This window comes from Falco naumanni, chromosome 10, assembly GCF_017639655.2.
Source record: "Falco naumanni isolate bFalNau1 chromosome 10, bFalNau1.pat, whole genome shotgun sequence".
Lineage (NCBI taxonomy): Eukaryota > Metazoa > Chordata > Aves > Falconiformes > Falconidae > Falco > Falco naumanni.
Window position 1 is genome coordinate 10,180,961 of NC_054063.1, and position 14,293 is coordinate 10,195,253.

A 14,293-nucleotide genomic window follows, 5' to 3' on the forward strand; every position below is an offset into this window, starting at 1 on the left:
TTCATAAAGAACAACTAAGACAACTTAAACATACTGCTTTTTAACCGAGGGTGCAATAATACAGAGATATGTAGCATTTTAAGCTTAAAATGTCAATCCTTGATGCCTAAAATTAAGTACGTAAATAGGTGGCCTTACTTTCAGAGGCGCTTGGCACCAGCGGTTCCCGGGGAGTTTTGCAGGGCTGGTGAGCATTCAGGGCTACAAGAATCAGGAAGCCCACTTAGATACCAAAATACAGGCCTAGGAGCCTAACAAAAATATTGGATTTACTGTTCTAAAATATTTCCCTTTCTGAATGTCCAAAATAGTTTAAAATATGAGGACACTTATAAAGCAAAACATATTTTTAAGTACTGCACCTGCTGTCTGGTTTTTATTAAAGCCTTCCAAAGAAGGCAGAAGCTAGCTAAACCCTTATAATATTTGAGACCTCTAGTCTAGATGCTGTTTGCAGTAAATAGAATTCTCCGTTTCAAGGAGTTGCCTGAAGAAGGGAAGATCTGTTAGGGCAACAAAATATTTTGTAAGGGCTTCAGACCTTGCTGCCCCTTCCCACCTCTCAGGGGGCTGCAGCTCCCCCAGCGCTGAGTAGAAAGTGGGGGAGCTGCCATTTCAGTGCAAGGAATTAATTGCTTCAGGAAGTCCCCCACCTCCATGCTCCCAGCATGCTGCAGGGGCATCTGCTTCATCTGTGACTACATGGCGAGGACAGGGTGCACAGTGGTGACGAAGATGTGCTGGCCCCTGGCCTTGCTGCCCTCCAGGCGTCACTGTCAGCAAAAGCTGCCCTAGCCCTTCCCCAGTGAGTCTTGCTGGCCAGTGGGTCCCAGGCTGCTCCTCCAGCCCCTCTCCTGGGCACTCATGCTGCCCCAGGATTTAGCTCCCCAGGAGCCCTGGCACAGCTCCGGTGACTCCTGCATGGCCCCCAGCCTGAGGAGTACCAGAAAGGGCGGAGGAGCCAGGCTCTCCCCATCTCCTTCCTCTTTTTCTTGCCATTTTTGGTCTCAGTGAACTAGGTGCCATGGCACAGCATCTGCCCTCTTGCACAAGCCCCTTCCAGGGAAGTTGCAGCCTCCCACAGACCCCTTTTTCCCTGCAAGGAAGAGATGAAACTTTGATTGAAGAAGGTGCTGTAAGGAAGATGCCTTTATGAGAAAGAGAGCCCTCCTTGTTTCTCCAGGGAGCTGCAATTACCCTCTGGAAGCAGGACAAGATGCCAGTTTTGGATCTCAGATAAAACCTCTTTCCTCCAGACGAGTCAGTAGTGCTACCGCCCATTTTGATTTCTGTGTTGAACCACCTGTATGGTCCAGTGTCCTTTGAAAACTGCCTAAGAAGGACATCACTGATGTGAAAGGAAGACAAGATTATACATTTTGGCATCTAGAAGTGCTCATTGTTTCGACGGGGGCCATTCTGCCAGCAGCCTGGACCACCCCATCAACCTCCTCAGGAAGATGATGGACTCTTATTCTCCTGGAGCAAGTGCTGCCTGCGTTTGCTGGTGAAGGGGTGACCAAGAAGAAAATGGCCAAGGGAAGCACTGCTGCTGACCTGGGCCGATCTTGCCCTTTTAACAATGAGCAGCCATCTGCAATTACCCTGTTAAACCTGTGATTGGTGGCATCTAGGGGAGCAGTCACTACTTAAAAGAACCACATGCAGCTGATGTCAAGTTTCCCACCTACAGCATGAGGGAAAAGCGCTCTGTGGACTGATGCAGAGGTCCTTCATGCCAGTCCATAGCTATGAGCTCAGTCAGCTCTGACCCGAGGCCATCTCTGTCTCCCATATTTCTTCCTCTTTGCCACCAGACATCCTCTTTGAGCACCTCCCATGCATGCATGAGGCAGAGTGTTGCAGAGATACTGGTCGTTCCCTGTGTGCCAGCGCTGCTTTAGCTGAAATAGTCACGGGCAGGCTCTTGAGGATTGCAGGGGCATGGGACAGAGGCTCTTTCCCCTAGCTGACACCCATTGCTAACAGTTTTCTTCATAATTTCCTATCAGTCTTTCAGGATGTGGCCAATCTGTCCTGTTGACCTCAGTTGCTGGTCTCTTGCTTTGATGAAGGAAGGATATAACAAATAACTCTTGTTCCCCAAGTACCTGCTGAGTTTATTTTATACTGAGACATGTTTCTGTCTCACCTTGGTCTGAATCCTGCTTATGGTGAGGAGAGGACTCAGCCGAATCCTTCTGTGTTTATCTTCTGCAAAAATCAAAATGGATGGAAGGATTTCAGAGCTATCTGCACCTACAGCATTGGATGGAGTATTATTGAAGCTTACATAGTAGATTGAAACCTCACCTGTGTGCCATAAAGTCTGCTTAGTCCAGCAAAGTCCCTTTGCTTTGATGATAAGTGCCTACAGTCACTCTGGATGGATGGATCCTTAGCCTGCAAGAAAGAGAAGGTTTGAGTGTAAATGCTGTTGCTGCATTTCACCACCAGTAGAGAATGTGTGGTGGTTTAACCCCAGCCACGCAGCCGCCCGCTCACTCCCCCCTCATCAAGAGGGATGGGGAGGAGAATCAGAAAGGAGTGTAAAACTGGAGGATTCAGACAAGAACAATTTAATAGGTAAAGCAAAAGCCACGCATGCAAGCAAAGCAAAACAAGGAATTCCTTCACCACTCCCCACAGGCAGGCAGGTGTTCAGCCATCCCCAGGACAGCAGGGCTCCATCACGCATAATGGTTACTTGGGAAGACAAACGCCATAATGCCAAATGTGTCCCACCCTTCCTTCTTTTTCCCTTAGTCTATATACTTAACATGACGTCCCATGGTATGGAATACACCTGCCCTGGCTGTGTCCCCTCCCAATGTCCCGTGCCCCTCCAGCCCCCTCACTGGCAGGGCCCAAGGAACCGAAAAGTCCTTGATTCAGTGTAAACATCACCCAACAACAACCAAAACCATCAGTGTCCTATCAACATTGTTCTTATACCAAATCCAAAACAGCACTGCACCAGCTATTAAGAAGAAAATTAACTCTATCCAGCTGAAACTAGGACAGTATGGTGCTTGAGCCTTTCCAGGGTTGTTGTGCATTTTAATTCTTTTTGCAGCAGGAAAATACTCCTATGTTAGACATGTTAATCATGATTTCTTGAGGTAATTAAAATCTTCCTGAAGTTAGAGACATTTCTTCTCATGAAAATGGAAAAAGTGACTGAGATAAAGCTGTCCTTGGAGACAGATCTGAAAGGCAGCTCCTCTTCATGACATCTCCTCTCATGCGGGGACCGGAGGAGGCAAAGCAGAATTTTTAAGACTAATGTTGTATTTCCGTGTCAAATACACCAGCCCATAGTGTTAGGCTGCAGCATTTCCCACCTTTGCACTGATAGGTTACCCAAGTCACCTCTGTCCATTCAGGGGAAAAGTTGGATTTGAAGTTGTGCATAAAATAGAGAGTAAAGGTCTTCACAGCAGCATATACATCTGTCTTAGACTTTCATTTCACATATTTTTTCATAGTGCAAGATTAATTAGACAGAGACAAAAAGAAACATTAAAATGCCTATAGTTCACATGTATTACATGTTTTAAAATCCATTATTCTACATACCGCATTGAAGGATAAAAAGAAAATATTGTTGTCAATTATAAAATGCTAAAGATAGCTCTATACTTTTTAAATGAACAATGATAAAAGCCTTGAAAAATTCCCTTTGATGTGAATGGAGTCTTCAGCATTTTGAAATACAATAAGATGAATTAATTGCTACTCATTAGGCAGCAAGTTGGGACAGCTTTGAATGCGCATTCTCTTCTTGGCATTAGCTATTGCCTGGCTGAAATAGCCAGCTTTTGTATTTACTCCTGTCTTCTCTAATAATAAGCAAATTGGAGATCAGGGCTAGAAACACTGAAGTGCTCTCTATCTTTTGTCCAGAACAATTGTATATTGTCATGATTTGTTTATCTTTTTTGAGCTACAGCTAATTATTGCAAAGGTTATTTGAATCAATGCAAGATCTGAGCAGAAATAACATCTGCAAAATTGCTTATTAGGAATCTATTTTATGTTAGTGTTACTGTAATACCCATTTTGTGAGCAAATTGTTGTTTCTTCTCTTATGTCTTTTTTTTTTCCCTTACAAGAAAAGTTTTGTATTTTAAATATTGGTATGGGTTTTAAGTCTTCTTGAGTTAATACTGTGTTCTGTTGTGCTTACTTTTCCTCATACTGTCTTGATTTTTTTCCCCAGAGTCATAGATAACATGGTATTCAAAGCCCCATTTATCATTCTACATTCTAGGCTAACAGTTTTTATTTTTTGCTGTAGAACTCGTTTGAACTGATTGATTGAATTATTCTTCTGTTTATGTTGGATTAAAAGAAAGTCAAGCACAAATCCTTCTGTGCTTGTCATGTAGAACTCTTGTTTCATGTGGGGCTTTTATGGATATTAAGATTCATAATTGGATGATACTGGGGAATTGTTATTATCTAATTTAACTATGTATTTTGCATTCCAAAAATAATGGGTGAAAAGTAAACCTCAAGGGCCTGATTCATTAAAAGTTACGTAGTCTCCTTGCATTAGATTCTTAGCACTTACACCTTCCAAAACCAAAGTGTTAGCAACTGCAGCCAGAAGCAGTCAGCTAAAACAGGAGGCAGATCCTGATCTCCATTACAGTGATGATATTTTAGGGGTTTAGTGGAACTAGACCAGATTTTCACTGTACTGTAAATTCACGTTGGTAACAGTCGCTACTAATTACGTACCACAGCAGAGAGGACTTTTATACAGGGAGGGGAAGGCAGCGATCTAAGAGTGCAGTCTGTTACTTAGTACAGTGTCATTCCTGGGCAGCAGCAATCCCATCAGAGCTCATAAATTAAGTAGGGTCAAGCCAGGTCAGGGCCAGATGGGACTACCCAAGGAATACCTTAAGCTCTGGCAGGATTTAATGATTCGGTAGGAGATACTGTCCCTCCAAGCCTCTGCCGAACCTCAGCACGGGACTCTGCAGCACGCTGGCCCAAACTTTTATTTTACATACGTCAGTGTAAACCTCATTGACCCGAAAGGATTTATTCCGGCTTTACACAGCAGCACAAGTGAGAGCAAAAGCAAAGCCCTTCTGTCTCAGACAAGATAGGAAATCAAAGTCTTAACTATTTGAGGTCATTAAAAATCCCACAATGTTCCTGTTTAGAGTAGGGGTGTTAACCCATTTGTCCTGGCCAAATTCCAACCTGGGTGATTACCGTAATCTGCCTGTTTAAATTACCCCTGCCGTTTTAATTGGATATATTACTTCTCTTGCTGCCTAAACTGTGATGTAATACTATTGTGTGTTATTAATCAGTTACCAAGTTTCATCCCAGAAGCAACCACAGTGCAATGATAGGAAGAAAGAGTTATTCCCTGCTTGTAACGAGTGCTCTCCATTACGGCATAAAACCCCCCTAACATATACTTGTTTGTTTAAGTGGCAGACAAGCTAATATTTCAGTTTAAATAAACAGCTTTAAAATGTGGATTTCCTATTTGTTTTTGAAGATTATGAAGTGTGCCTGATTATACAAGCATAGGCCACCACGTTGCAGCTCTCCAAAACATTCCTGGAGCTGAAGGTACCCTTTTGCCAATGGAAGTCAGATTCACTTATGTATTTTTATTTGACTTTGAGTTTGATTTCTTTGATGTTTGAATGTGAAGTAACAGTTACTTTGAGAAAAACTGATCTTCCAACTATGCAGGGGTTCCTAAGCCTACAAAAGGTGAAACTTCCCATTGATGTGTGTTGGCTTGAGTCTGCTGATTTCCAGTGGAGCTGGCAGATTTGTCACCGTTGGGAAACTTTGTAGGAGTCATTGAAACTCCTCAAGACTAGCCCTGTTGCAAGGGCTGTATTTCTGGCTGTCATGCTAAACATTTTTGCTTTCTCTCCATCCTCCTGAAAATATAATCGGTCAAAGAGGATGAGATGAATTGCCACCACAAAATGCGGAACATTCTAGGGTGAAAAGCAGCAACTGACAAGAAGGAGGGCACATCTCTTCTCACGTTGTGATACAAAAGATGTTTTCTCCCTCCAAAAATTACTGTTGCTGTTCCTAATATTCAGGATCATCAGGCTCACTGCTAATGGCAGCTAAGAGCTCCACAGGACAGTCTAAGTGTCCTTCCTTTTGTGAACAGAAGGTCTTAAATGAAGTGTAAATCTTTGAAAATTTTTCTTGGTTCATCTATTATGGTGGGATTTACCTGCCGTAGCTGGTGCCGTGTAGAAGCTGGGTGTCCAGGCTCTTTCTTCTTCTAGTCCTTGGACAGCAATAATTACAGAAAGTAATGCACTCCCGATGGTTTCAGTGCCTGGTGAGGATGAAATACATTGTCCCCTGTAGGTGCTTACTGCACTGACAATAGCAGGGGGCTAGCCAGCTGCCTTAGACTGGAGACTTCAGATGGCTGAAGTGAGGCATGGTGAACTATGGCACAGATACGTAATTTACCCTGGGCTCAGGCAACTCCCAGCTATGGACTTGTGTATCTCTAACAAAGCTTTTGCTTTTAAATTCTACTTCAGTTCGGTTCCTTCTAATAGTAAGGGCATTATAGCAGCAGAACGGTATGAGTTTGGGAACTTGGCAGGAGCACAGGCACCGGCTGCACCTTCACGTGGTGGCACAGCATAGCTGCCTGCAGCTGTGAGGCGTTGCAGGAGAGGAGGCTGTAGTGCCACAGCAGTTCTGGGGAATAGCAAGATAGTCACGAAAGCAGTGCTCGTGTAGTTTGGAGGTTAGTAGGACCCAGAGCACGTTTCTCAAATCATGCATTTCACACACAGGGTATCAATCCCCTGTTCATTTGGTTTTGTTACGATTCAGCAGACCGTGGGTAAGACTCACACGGTTTGGCATTTCCAAGCCCGCTCACCTAACAAAAAAAAGGGCGAAGAACAGAAAAGTTCGGTGGGACTAACATCTCCATATTGCTTAAGGACATTTCCTCATTTTCATGGTAAGAGCGAGTGTCCTTACTGTGCAGCAGGTCAGCTTTCTGGAGAACTGCGTGAATCATGGGGTACTGCCACCTCTTTAACACCCACCAAAGCGTTTTTTAGCCCCGTGGTCTGCAGATACCCAAAGGCTGCCAGTAAAACATGCCATGAGCAAACCTGCTGTGCGCACCCTCCTACCCCTGGGGCAGGCAGAGGTGAGTGAGAGGTGACATCCAGCTCTTACCCGGTGAATTGGTTGTGGTTCTATGGGAAAGCTACAAGTCGGAGAAACGGCCGAGGTTTGTTCACACACCGATGGGTGCCGTGTCCTCCCACCCACTGCACAGAAGCTGCTCTGTGGGTGCACGGTCAGCAGTCCCCGAGGCTCGGGCCGCTCAGAAAGCAAGTGTCCAGTGCCACTGCGCAGGAGGCAGCGCGCTGAGCCCACAGGTGTCGGTGCTGCTGCAGGCAGCGCCACAGCCATTGCGCTTCAGGCTGGCACCCTGCGAGGTGCGGAGCAGGGATGCTGCTGGAGCAGCTACTCCCCTGCTCCACCTGCTGCTCTCCCGGGCTGCATCCCGCAGGGGCTCCTCGCGTGGCTCAGGGAAACAAGCTCAGAGACAATCCCCTTCATTCAGTATCTGCAGCTTTCACTCAGGGAGGTGAGGGTTATCCCTCTATCCCTCCCCTGTGTTTTGTTGTTAGCCTCCCCCCCCTGCCCCCGCCTTCCTTTTAATGAATCAGTCCCTAGGTGAAAATAATGCATTCGTTTAAAGCTGATATTAATGCTGAGCAAACTGCTCTTCCTTTGTCTCTTACTATTTTGTTCATATTTTGCTAAGAATCTGCTATTCTACACAAGTATTTTAATAAACTGTTTGTTGTTGTATCCAGGTAACAAGCATGGTAAGTATTTTAACTAAACCAAGTATTATGTACCTTAGCTGTGCTTGGCAGAGATTTTGGCTAGCTTTTCCTGTACTTTCAGCCTGTGCTGTTTCTAAAGGAGCTATTCAAAGGAAGAAAGTGCTCACCTATAGTACTACTACATACAAGCTTTAGAGGGAGCATATGTGCAAAGGCATATATCGTATATAAGAGCATGCATCTCTTGCCAGCATGCTTGCTACTTTGCTTGTAAAAATAAAACCAGAAAAAAAATCCCCCAAACTCCTTGCCTAATACTGCTTGTGTTCCTTCATTCTAAGTCACATACCTAAATATTAGCACTTATTAATACAGTACTTCTGGATGAGGAACCCCACTTTACCAGATAGTAACGGTCCGTTGTTACTTAATTTACCTGACCTAAGATACCCACTTAGTTAACACTGTTGCATTAAGAGGCTTTCCTTTTCTATTCTGTGATCATACGTGATTGGCAGTGACTAGGACTCCCAGCGCTGCTCTAATACAAGTAATCGATAACAACCCGTCTTTTCCTAAACTTGTTCCTGTATGCTTGAAAACAGCAGAAATTTTATGGCTGATTGTTTTCTTTGGGAACACTGTAAATCAGTAAAATACCAGAATTGGAAGTTTAAAATGTTATTTATATTTTTGTGATTTAACTTCTAAAATACTTATCGTAAAACAGAATCCAAATTGTTTCTAAACCTGTAAGCATGAAGAAAAATCTGTCATTGTTTGTGAGTCAGTCACAGTTCCGTGTTCTCATCTTACAGCATAATACGAAAGGCAAACTTCTCTTGGATCTAAATGATAGAGCTCAAATCTCAGTGCTCCCTGTCTTGCCGGCAGAGCCTTAGCAGCACACTGTGTTTAGTCCAGCCTGATTTAAAATCAGCAGAATTTGCCCAGATAAACAAGTGGGCAGTAGTTTGCTCTCCCAGAGCTTCCTGCGTGTTGGCAGAGCAGACTGTGAGAATTCAGGTCTACCATGTATGTCTGAGAGGAGGTTTTGCCTTGAGGTAGCTTGAGTGTTAGACTCCGTGCTGTATTTTTTTTTTTTTCCCTGCATGGTTTGCTGTTTTTTGCATTTTCTGTGTGGCTTTTTAAGTTTTTAGTTATGTGCTTGTAGCTGCAGTTATTTAACATCATTTGTTGTGCCAAATGTTTTAAGACTCCGTGTAATTGTCATATTAAAGGATCAGACAGCAAAGGACAAAGCACTCCAGCACATGGCAGCAATGTCATCAGCTCAGATAGTCTCAGCTACTGCTATTCACAACAAGCTGGGCCTGCCAGGAATTCCCCGTCCTACATTTCCTGGGGCACCTGGGGTAAGTTGTTAGCCGAGTCCCAAAAAAACCCCTGTATTCTCTAACAGCGTTCAGTGGAAAACTAAGGCTGAATGAATGGATTAATGCTTTCACTTGTGTTTGCAAAAGGAATCATGCTTGTTCAGAAATATCCAAAATCTTTCGACAAAGAAAACAATTGTCGGTCTGTTTGTTTGCTTTTCCTCTTGCAGTTTTGGCCGGGCATGATTCAAACGGGGCAGCCTGGATCCTCGCAAGAGTAAGTCTGAAAATTAAAGTGTGCTTCTATATGCAGTGTGGGGCTGGCTTGTGCACTTTGCTGCCAGAAGCTATCAATGAGGCAAGAACTTGCACATTTTTCCAAGAAAGAGGAAAAGATAGTTGTAGGGAAAGGAAGAGCCTTTACAGGGATGTGAACTCACATTCAAAAAGTTGTAAGGGATTCCAAACCTCAAAGCTGAGGCTGAGTACCTAATGGGTACACTATTTTCTCTCCTTGCATGGTGAGATGCAATGATAATGCCAGGGAAACAACTTGGGAGGTTTTGCTTGTGAATAAGTTTCCAGTACAGATACTTCCATCCTCTTTTAGATACGTGAGCAATGTATTTGGAAGCAAGGGGAATTTATTTAAGGTATTTAAGGAAGCCTTTGCCCCTCTGGTCAAAGGTCCATGGGAGTCTTTGTACCCCTGTAGTGCAGTGTCCTCTGGATTTATTTGGAATCAAAGCAGTCACCATCCCTGTTTGCTGCGACAGTTGCAACGGGTGGGTCAGGTTTCTTGCTGCATGACAGCACAGATGAGCTTCTGCCTTTAAGATGATGGGTGTAATTCTCATCTCACCCTTTCTTTATTACTTCTTTACTGTCTGTCTGTTAAATATGCTATGCAAGGAAGAGAGGTGTGTGTGGGTAAAGGTCATTAACCGTGTCTTTTCTTATACTATGTGGCTCTAATGGAATTTACTGTGAATGGCATGGTGTATGATTTTTGTGTAACTCTTTATTCCAGCGTAAAGCCATTTGTTCAGCAGGCCTATCCCATACAGCCATCAGTCACAGCTCCCATTTCAGGTAATTCTTACATTTATACTTTGGAAAGACTTGAATTGTGTATTGAATGTGATGTATTAATTCCTGAGATGGACAGAGCCACTACTCCATGTCTAACGCTTCCTGTAGCTAAACCAAACACCAGTCTCAATGTCCTATTTTCTGATTATACCTGAGGGAAAATCATTGGGTTTGGGTTTTTTGGTTGGTTGTTTTTTGGTTGGTTTTTTTTTTTTTTTTTGCATTTTAGGTAGGAAGCACCAATACATATGCAAGAAATTGTGATGTGATCTCCAGTCAGCATTCCAAATTGCTGTAATGAGAATAAGCCTTAACTTACTTTAAACTGAGACTAAAAACTCTTCCAAAACCATATATGCTTAGCCTTAAGTATAAAACATCTCTGTGTATCTGGTTATTGATAACTCTTCCCTCTCCTGAAGGTCCTGCTCTGCCTGGTACCACTTTGATAAGTACCTAATGTTTATTCTGACTTCACTTGCTCAAATTGATCAAGCCCTTCCCATGGCTACTTCCCTACTCCTTTTCCCAAGTTTGTTTCATGGCTAGTTTCAGGAAAGATCATGATTTCTTTACAGATGGTAAATAATTTTACATCTCCCTTACCAAATGACACCATGCTTCTGACTCTGAACTGGAGTTTTCTGACTCTTACCCATTTTTTATGATTTCCTAACTTGCTGCTATTTAATGCTTAAAACTAAGACTGTCTTTCTGCATCCCTGATTATTTCCTTTTTCTTGATATCCCTAATTGATAACATTGTTTTCTAAGGCAGACATTTTGAATAGCCTTTTTTTATTCTTCCATGTTTTCTCTCAGAATAGGATTATTAGCATTTCTAAATCAGTCAAAACTCATGCATGAGTTTTTGCTTCATTAGAATTGCTGTTCATGTCTAACCAGTCACATTTGTAATTCCCTATTTCATGCAAGCCTTACACCTTCATTGCCTAAATTTGAGGGTTGGAGACAGGTACCGTACTCCCATTACGGGATATGGACACATGCTACCTGTGACCTCTCCCTCCTTCTCAACCTAGTTCAGGATTACTTTTGTTTTCTAACCTTTGGTGCCTCTCCCCTGCCTTCCTTGTGCCTGTGTCTCTCCCCTGATCAGTTTTGCCTTCGAGCTGCTGCTGCCTTTCCCTTCTTCCTTTACAGTCTTGTTTCCTTCTCGTCTAATTTTCCATGATGAGGAGCAAGAGATAGCATTTATTTCTTCTCTTGAGGTGAATTAGAGATGGTGGTTAACATCCCTTCTCTCTCTAGATCATGTCATTCCCTCTTTATTATCAATTTAAAACCTTATTTTTCTTTTCAGGGTATGATTTGGCTCTCTACAATAATTATTTTTTATTATCTGTAATATAATGCTGCCTAAAAGCTCCAGAAGAAGTCAAAGACTCAATGTGCAAATAGATAGTAAGAGACAGTCCCTGCCTTGGAAGCCTTATACTCTAAATAGGAGAGGGGAATTGAGAGTAGCAGGAAAAATAGGCAAGAAGAGGTGATTTACTTGTAACATGTGGCACATTAGGAGCAGAAATAGGGGCCAGTTCTTGACTCCCAAGGCAGTAATATCTCGTGTGAGTCTTGCTGCCAGTTTCTGAGGAAGGGTCAGGTATAAGTCTATGTGAACTCTCTATAAATCTCTATAATCTAGTATATAATTTAAACAAAAATTCTACAGTGAGTTATAGCCCCAAGGAAACAAAGAAGTCAGTCTTTTATTTGCACCATTATTAGCTTGCTGGGTTGCGACCTCTTTTTCTACATATTGTTCTGTGGTTTTCCAATTTTAACTCATTCTGAATTCATTATTTGCTAAAATTAATACAAACATCCAAGGGCTGCATGCATAATTCCCAATTATATTTAACTCAGAGAACATAAACTGAGGAATTGTCAACTTCTGCATGAAAATGGTTCCTTTCTTTTAGGATTTGAGCCTACGTCAGCTCCAGCTCCCTCAGTGCCTGCATGGCAGGGCCGATCGATTGGTACGACCAAGCTCAGGCTGGTGGAGTTTTCAGCTTTCCTTGAACAGCAGAGGGATCCCGAATCAGTAAGTGTTGCCCTTGTGTCCGCTAATCTTCAGCTTTTCTTTGTTGCTCCCTACATTCTGAGGATGCTTTCCAGGGTTAAGCCTGATGGAATACACATGGTATTTCTGCATTCGCTACTGCTCAGTGTAATATTCCTTTTACTGTAGTACTGTGTTTTCCTTTCTTGCCCTCTTTTTGCCCATTTGCAGAAGTGAGGCCTCTCTGAAAGCAGGCATGCTTTGATATGGCACCTGTCTCACTGTTGACCTAGTTTAGCAGTTGTACCAAATCACATCGTCTTTTTGGCAGTAATTCAGTACTTTACATTTAAATTAAAGCCTAATCTGTTTCCTAGCAGAAACAAAATTAAAGACGTGCATAGAAACTGTGCACATTATTTTCAGTACCTGACATTTGGGATAGCCTCTGAGTATCAGGATTATCCCTTTTGGTTCCATCTTCCCAAGCATGTACCATTTAAGTGTATCAACATTATTTTTATTTTTGATTGAGGTTATGTATCTAGATGTCCAATCATTCAGTCTTCCTTGATCTTTAATTGTGTCTTAGGGTCCAATCCAAGGTTTGGATTTTTTAGGGATTTTTTATTTTAGGAAGCATTTGGTTTTGTTTTGCTTTTTAGTCTGCGTTCTATACCTGCAAGGGTAGTTTATGAAGTTGGCTTTAATATTTCATTTAGTCCAATAAGCCTTGAACCTTGATATTAATCATCATATATTTACCAAGAACATTTGTTAGTAGCCTAGCACTCTTTCTACTTCATCACAAATAAATAAAAAGAGCTTCTTTCTGCTTGAACCTGAGAATTTTTAATGAGAGAATTTCTGAAAAGCAAATACTGTCATGAATGGGTGATACAGATGGGCCATTCTTGTTCAGATTCCTGGTAAAATACAGCAGCTTGAGGCAGAGAGAAGCTATCACTTGCTCCTTATAATGCAGCACTGGAAACCATAGCATTTATGGGCTTTGGCCAGGGGTGTTATCCAGGGAGTGTTTACCCTGCATAATGGAGATGGGAGACATAGCCCAGAAACCTTACAACAGAGGAATGCTCCTGGCGAAGAAACATCTCTATGAAAATACACCATATCTCAGCTATTCATACACTAAATATGTGGCAGCGTGTTGGTTTGCTAAATGTCACCTTTTGCCAGGTTAAATTAACTTTGAGGGAGGAAGTGTTCGGCAGCAGGTACGGTTATCTCTGTGCTTACCTGACTGTTAGATGCCGCATGGTTTCCCTGCAATCCCTCTGTCTTCCCACGGCCCTGATTCCCACGCTTTCCCAGCAATCCTGCCTCTGGTGGGCTAAAGCTTCACCGTAGTGTCCTCCAGACTAATTCACAGCTGGAATGCCTTTTCCATCCCCAGCCCTGACTCAATCCAGACAGCAGCGTGTATTTCTGTTGCAGAAACACATCATCCAGGTTTTCTCGTCAGGTAGCCTTTTTGATAGGCAGCTTTTGGAGTCCTTGGCTCGCTGAACCCGTGTAACGTATCCCGCTGATCCATAGGCTCTGCCATGCCCAGGTTGCCGCGTACCAGGGTGTTAGGTGTGTGCCTCGAGTTTATCAGGAAAACAGGATGCGGCCATGTAATGCTCAGCATTATGGTGCTGTATGTGAATGAACTGGCATTTCAGTGTATTATAATTTACTATTTTGCTAGTATACTACCTAATTATCCTTTTGCTATTGGTGTTCATAATGCAAAACTATTTACAAACCCATGGGCTTATATGGTGTAGACACCTCTGTGCATTTGTGTGGCTTCACATAAAAGGGAGTGAATGAGAGATCACAACTAAGTAACTTTTATGTCTTTCCCTCTAAGAAATATCTCCCTCCAGCCAAGTGTACTCTTAACAGATAACACGTGGTTGCCCGTCACACCACTGCGCCGTGAAACCAGCTGAGTGACGTGAATATATTCGCAATGTGATTGACAGGCCAAC

General features: G+C 42.9%; 1 protein-coding gene across 13 annotated transcripts in view; it reads left to right on the top strand.

Annotated features, from left to right (window-relative positions):
* The window catches only part of TEAD1 (TEA domain transcription factor 1), a 160,788-nt gene that overhangs the window by 117,640 nt on the left and 28,855 nt on the right, over positions 1 to 14,293 (top strand). For 5 of the 13 annotated variants that reach the window (XM_040608009.1, XM_040608011.1, XM_040608010.1 and 2 more), the window contains 5 exons: positions 7,866 to 7,877; positions 9,080 to 9,214; positions 9,406 to 9,452; positions 10,206 to 10,267; positions 12,211 to 12,335. In XM_040608009.1, the coding sequence (XP_040463943.1) occupies positions 7,866 to 7,877; positions 9,080 to 9,214; positions 9,406 to 9,452; positions 10,206 to 10,267; positions 12,211 to 12,335 (381 nt within the window). The remainder of the gene's footprint in view (positions 1 to 7,865; positions 7,878 to 9,079; positions 9,215 to 9,405; positions 9,453 to 10,205; positions 10,268 to 12,210; positions 12,336 to 14,293) is intronic. The other 8 variants (XM_040608012.1, XM_040608013.1, XM_040608001.1 and 5 more) reach the window with 2 other exon arrangements.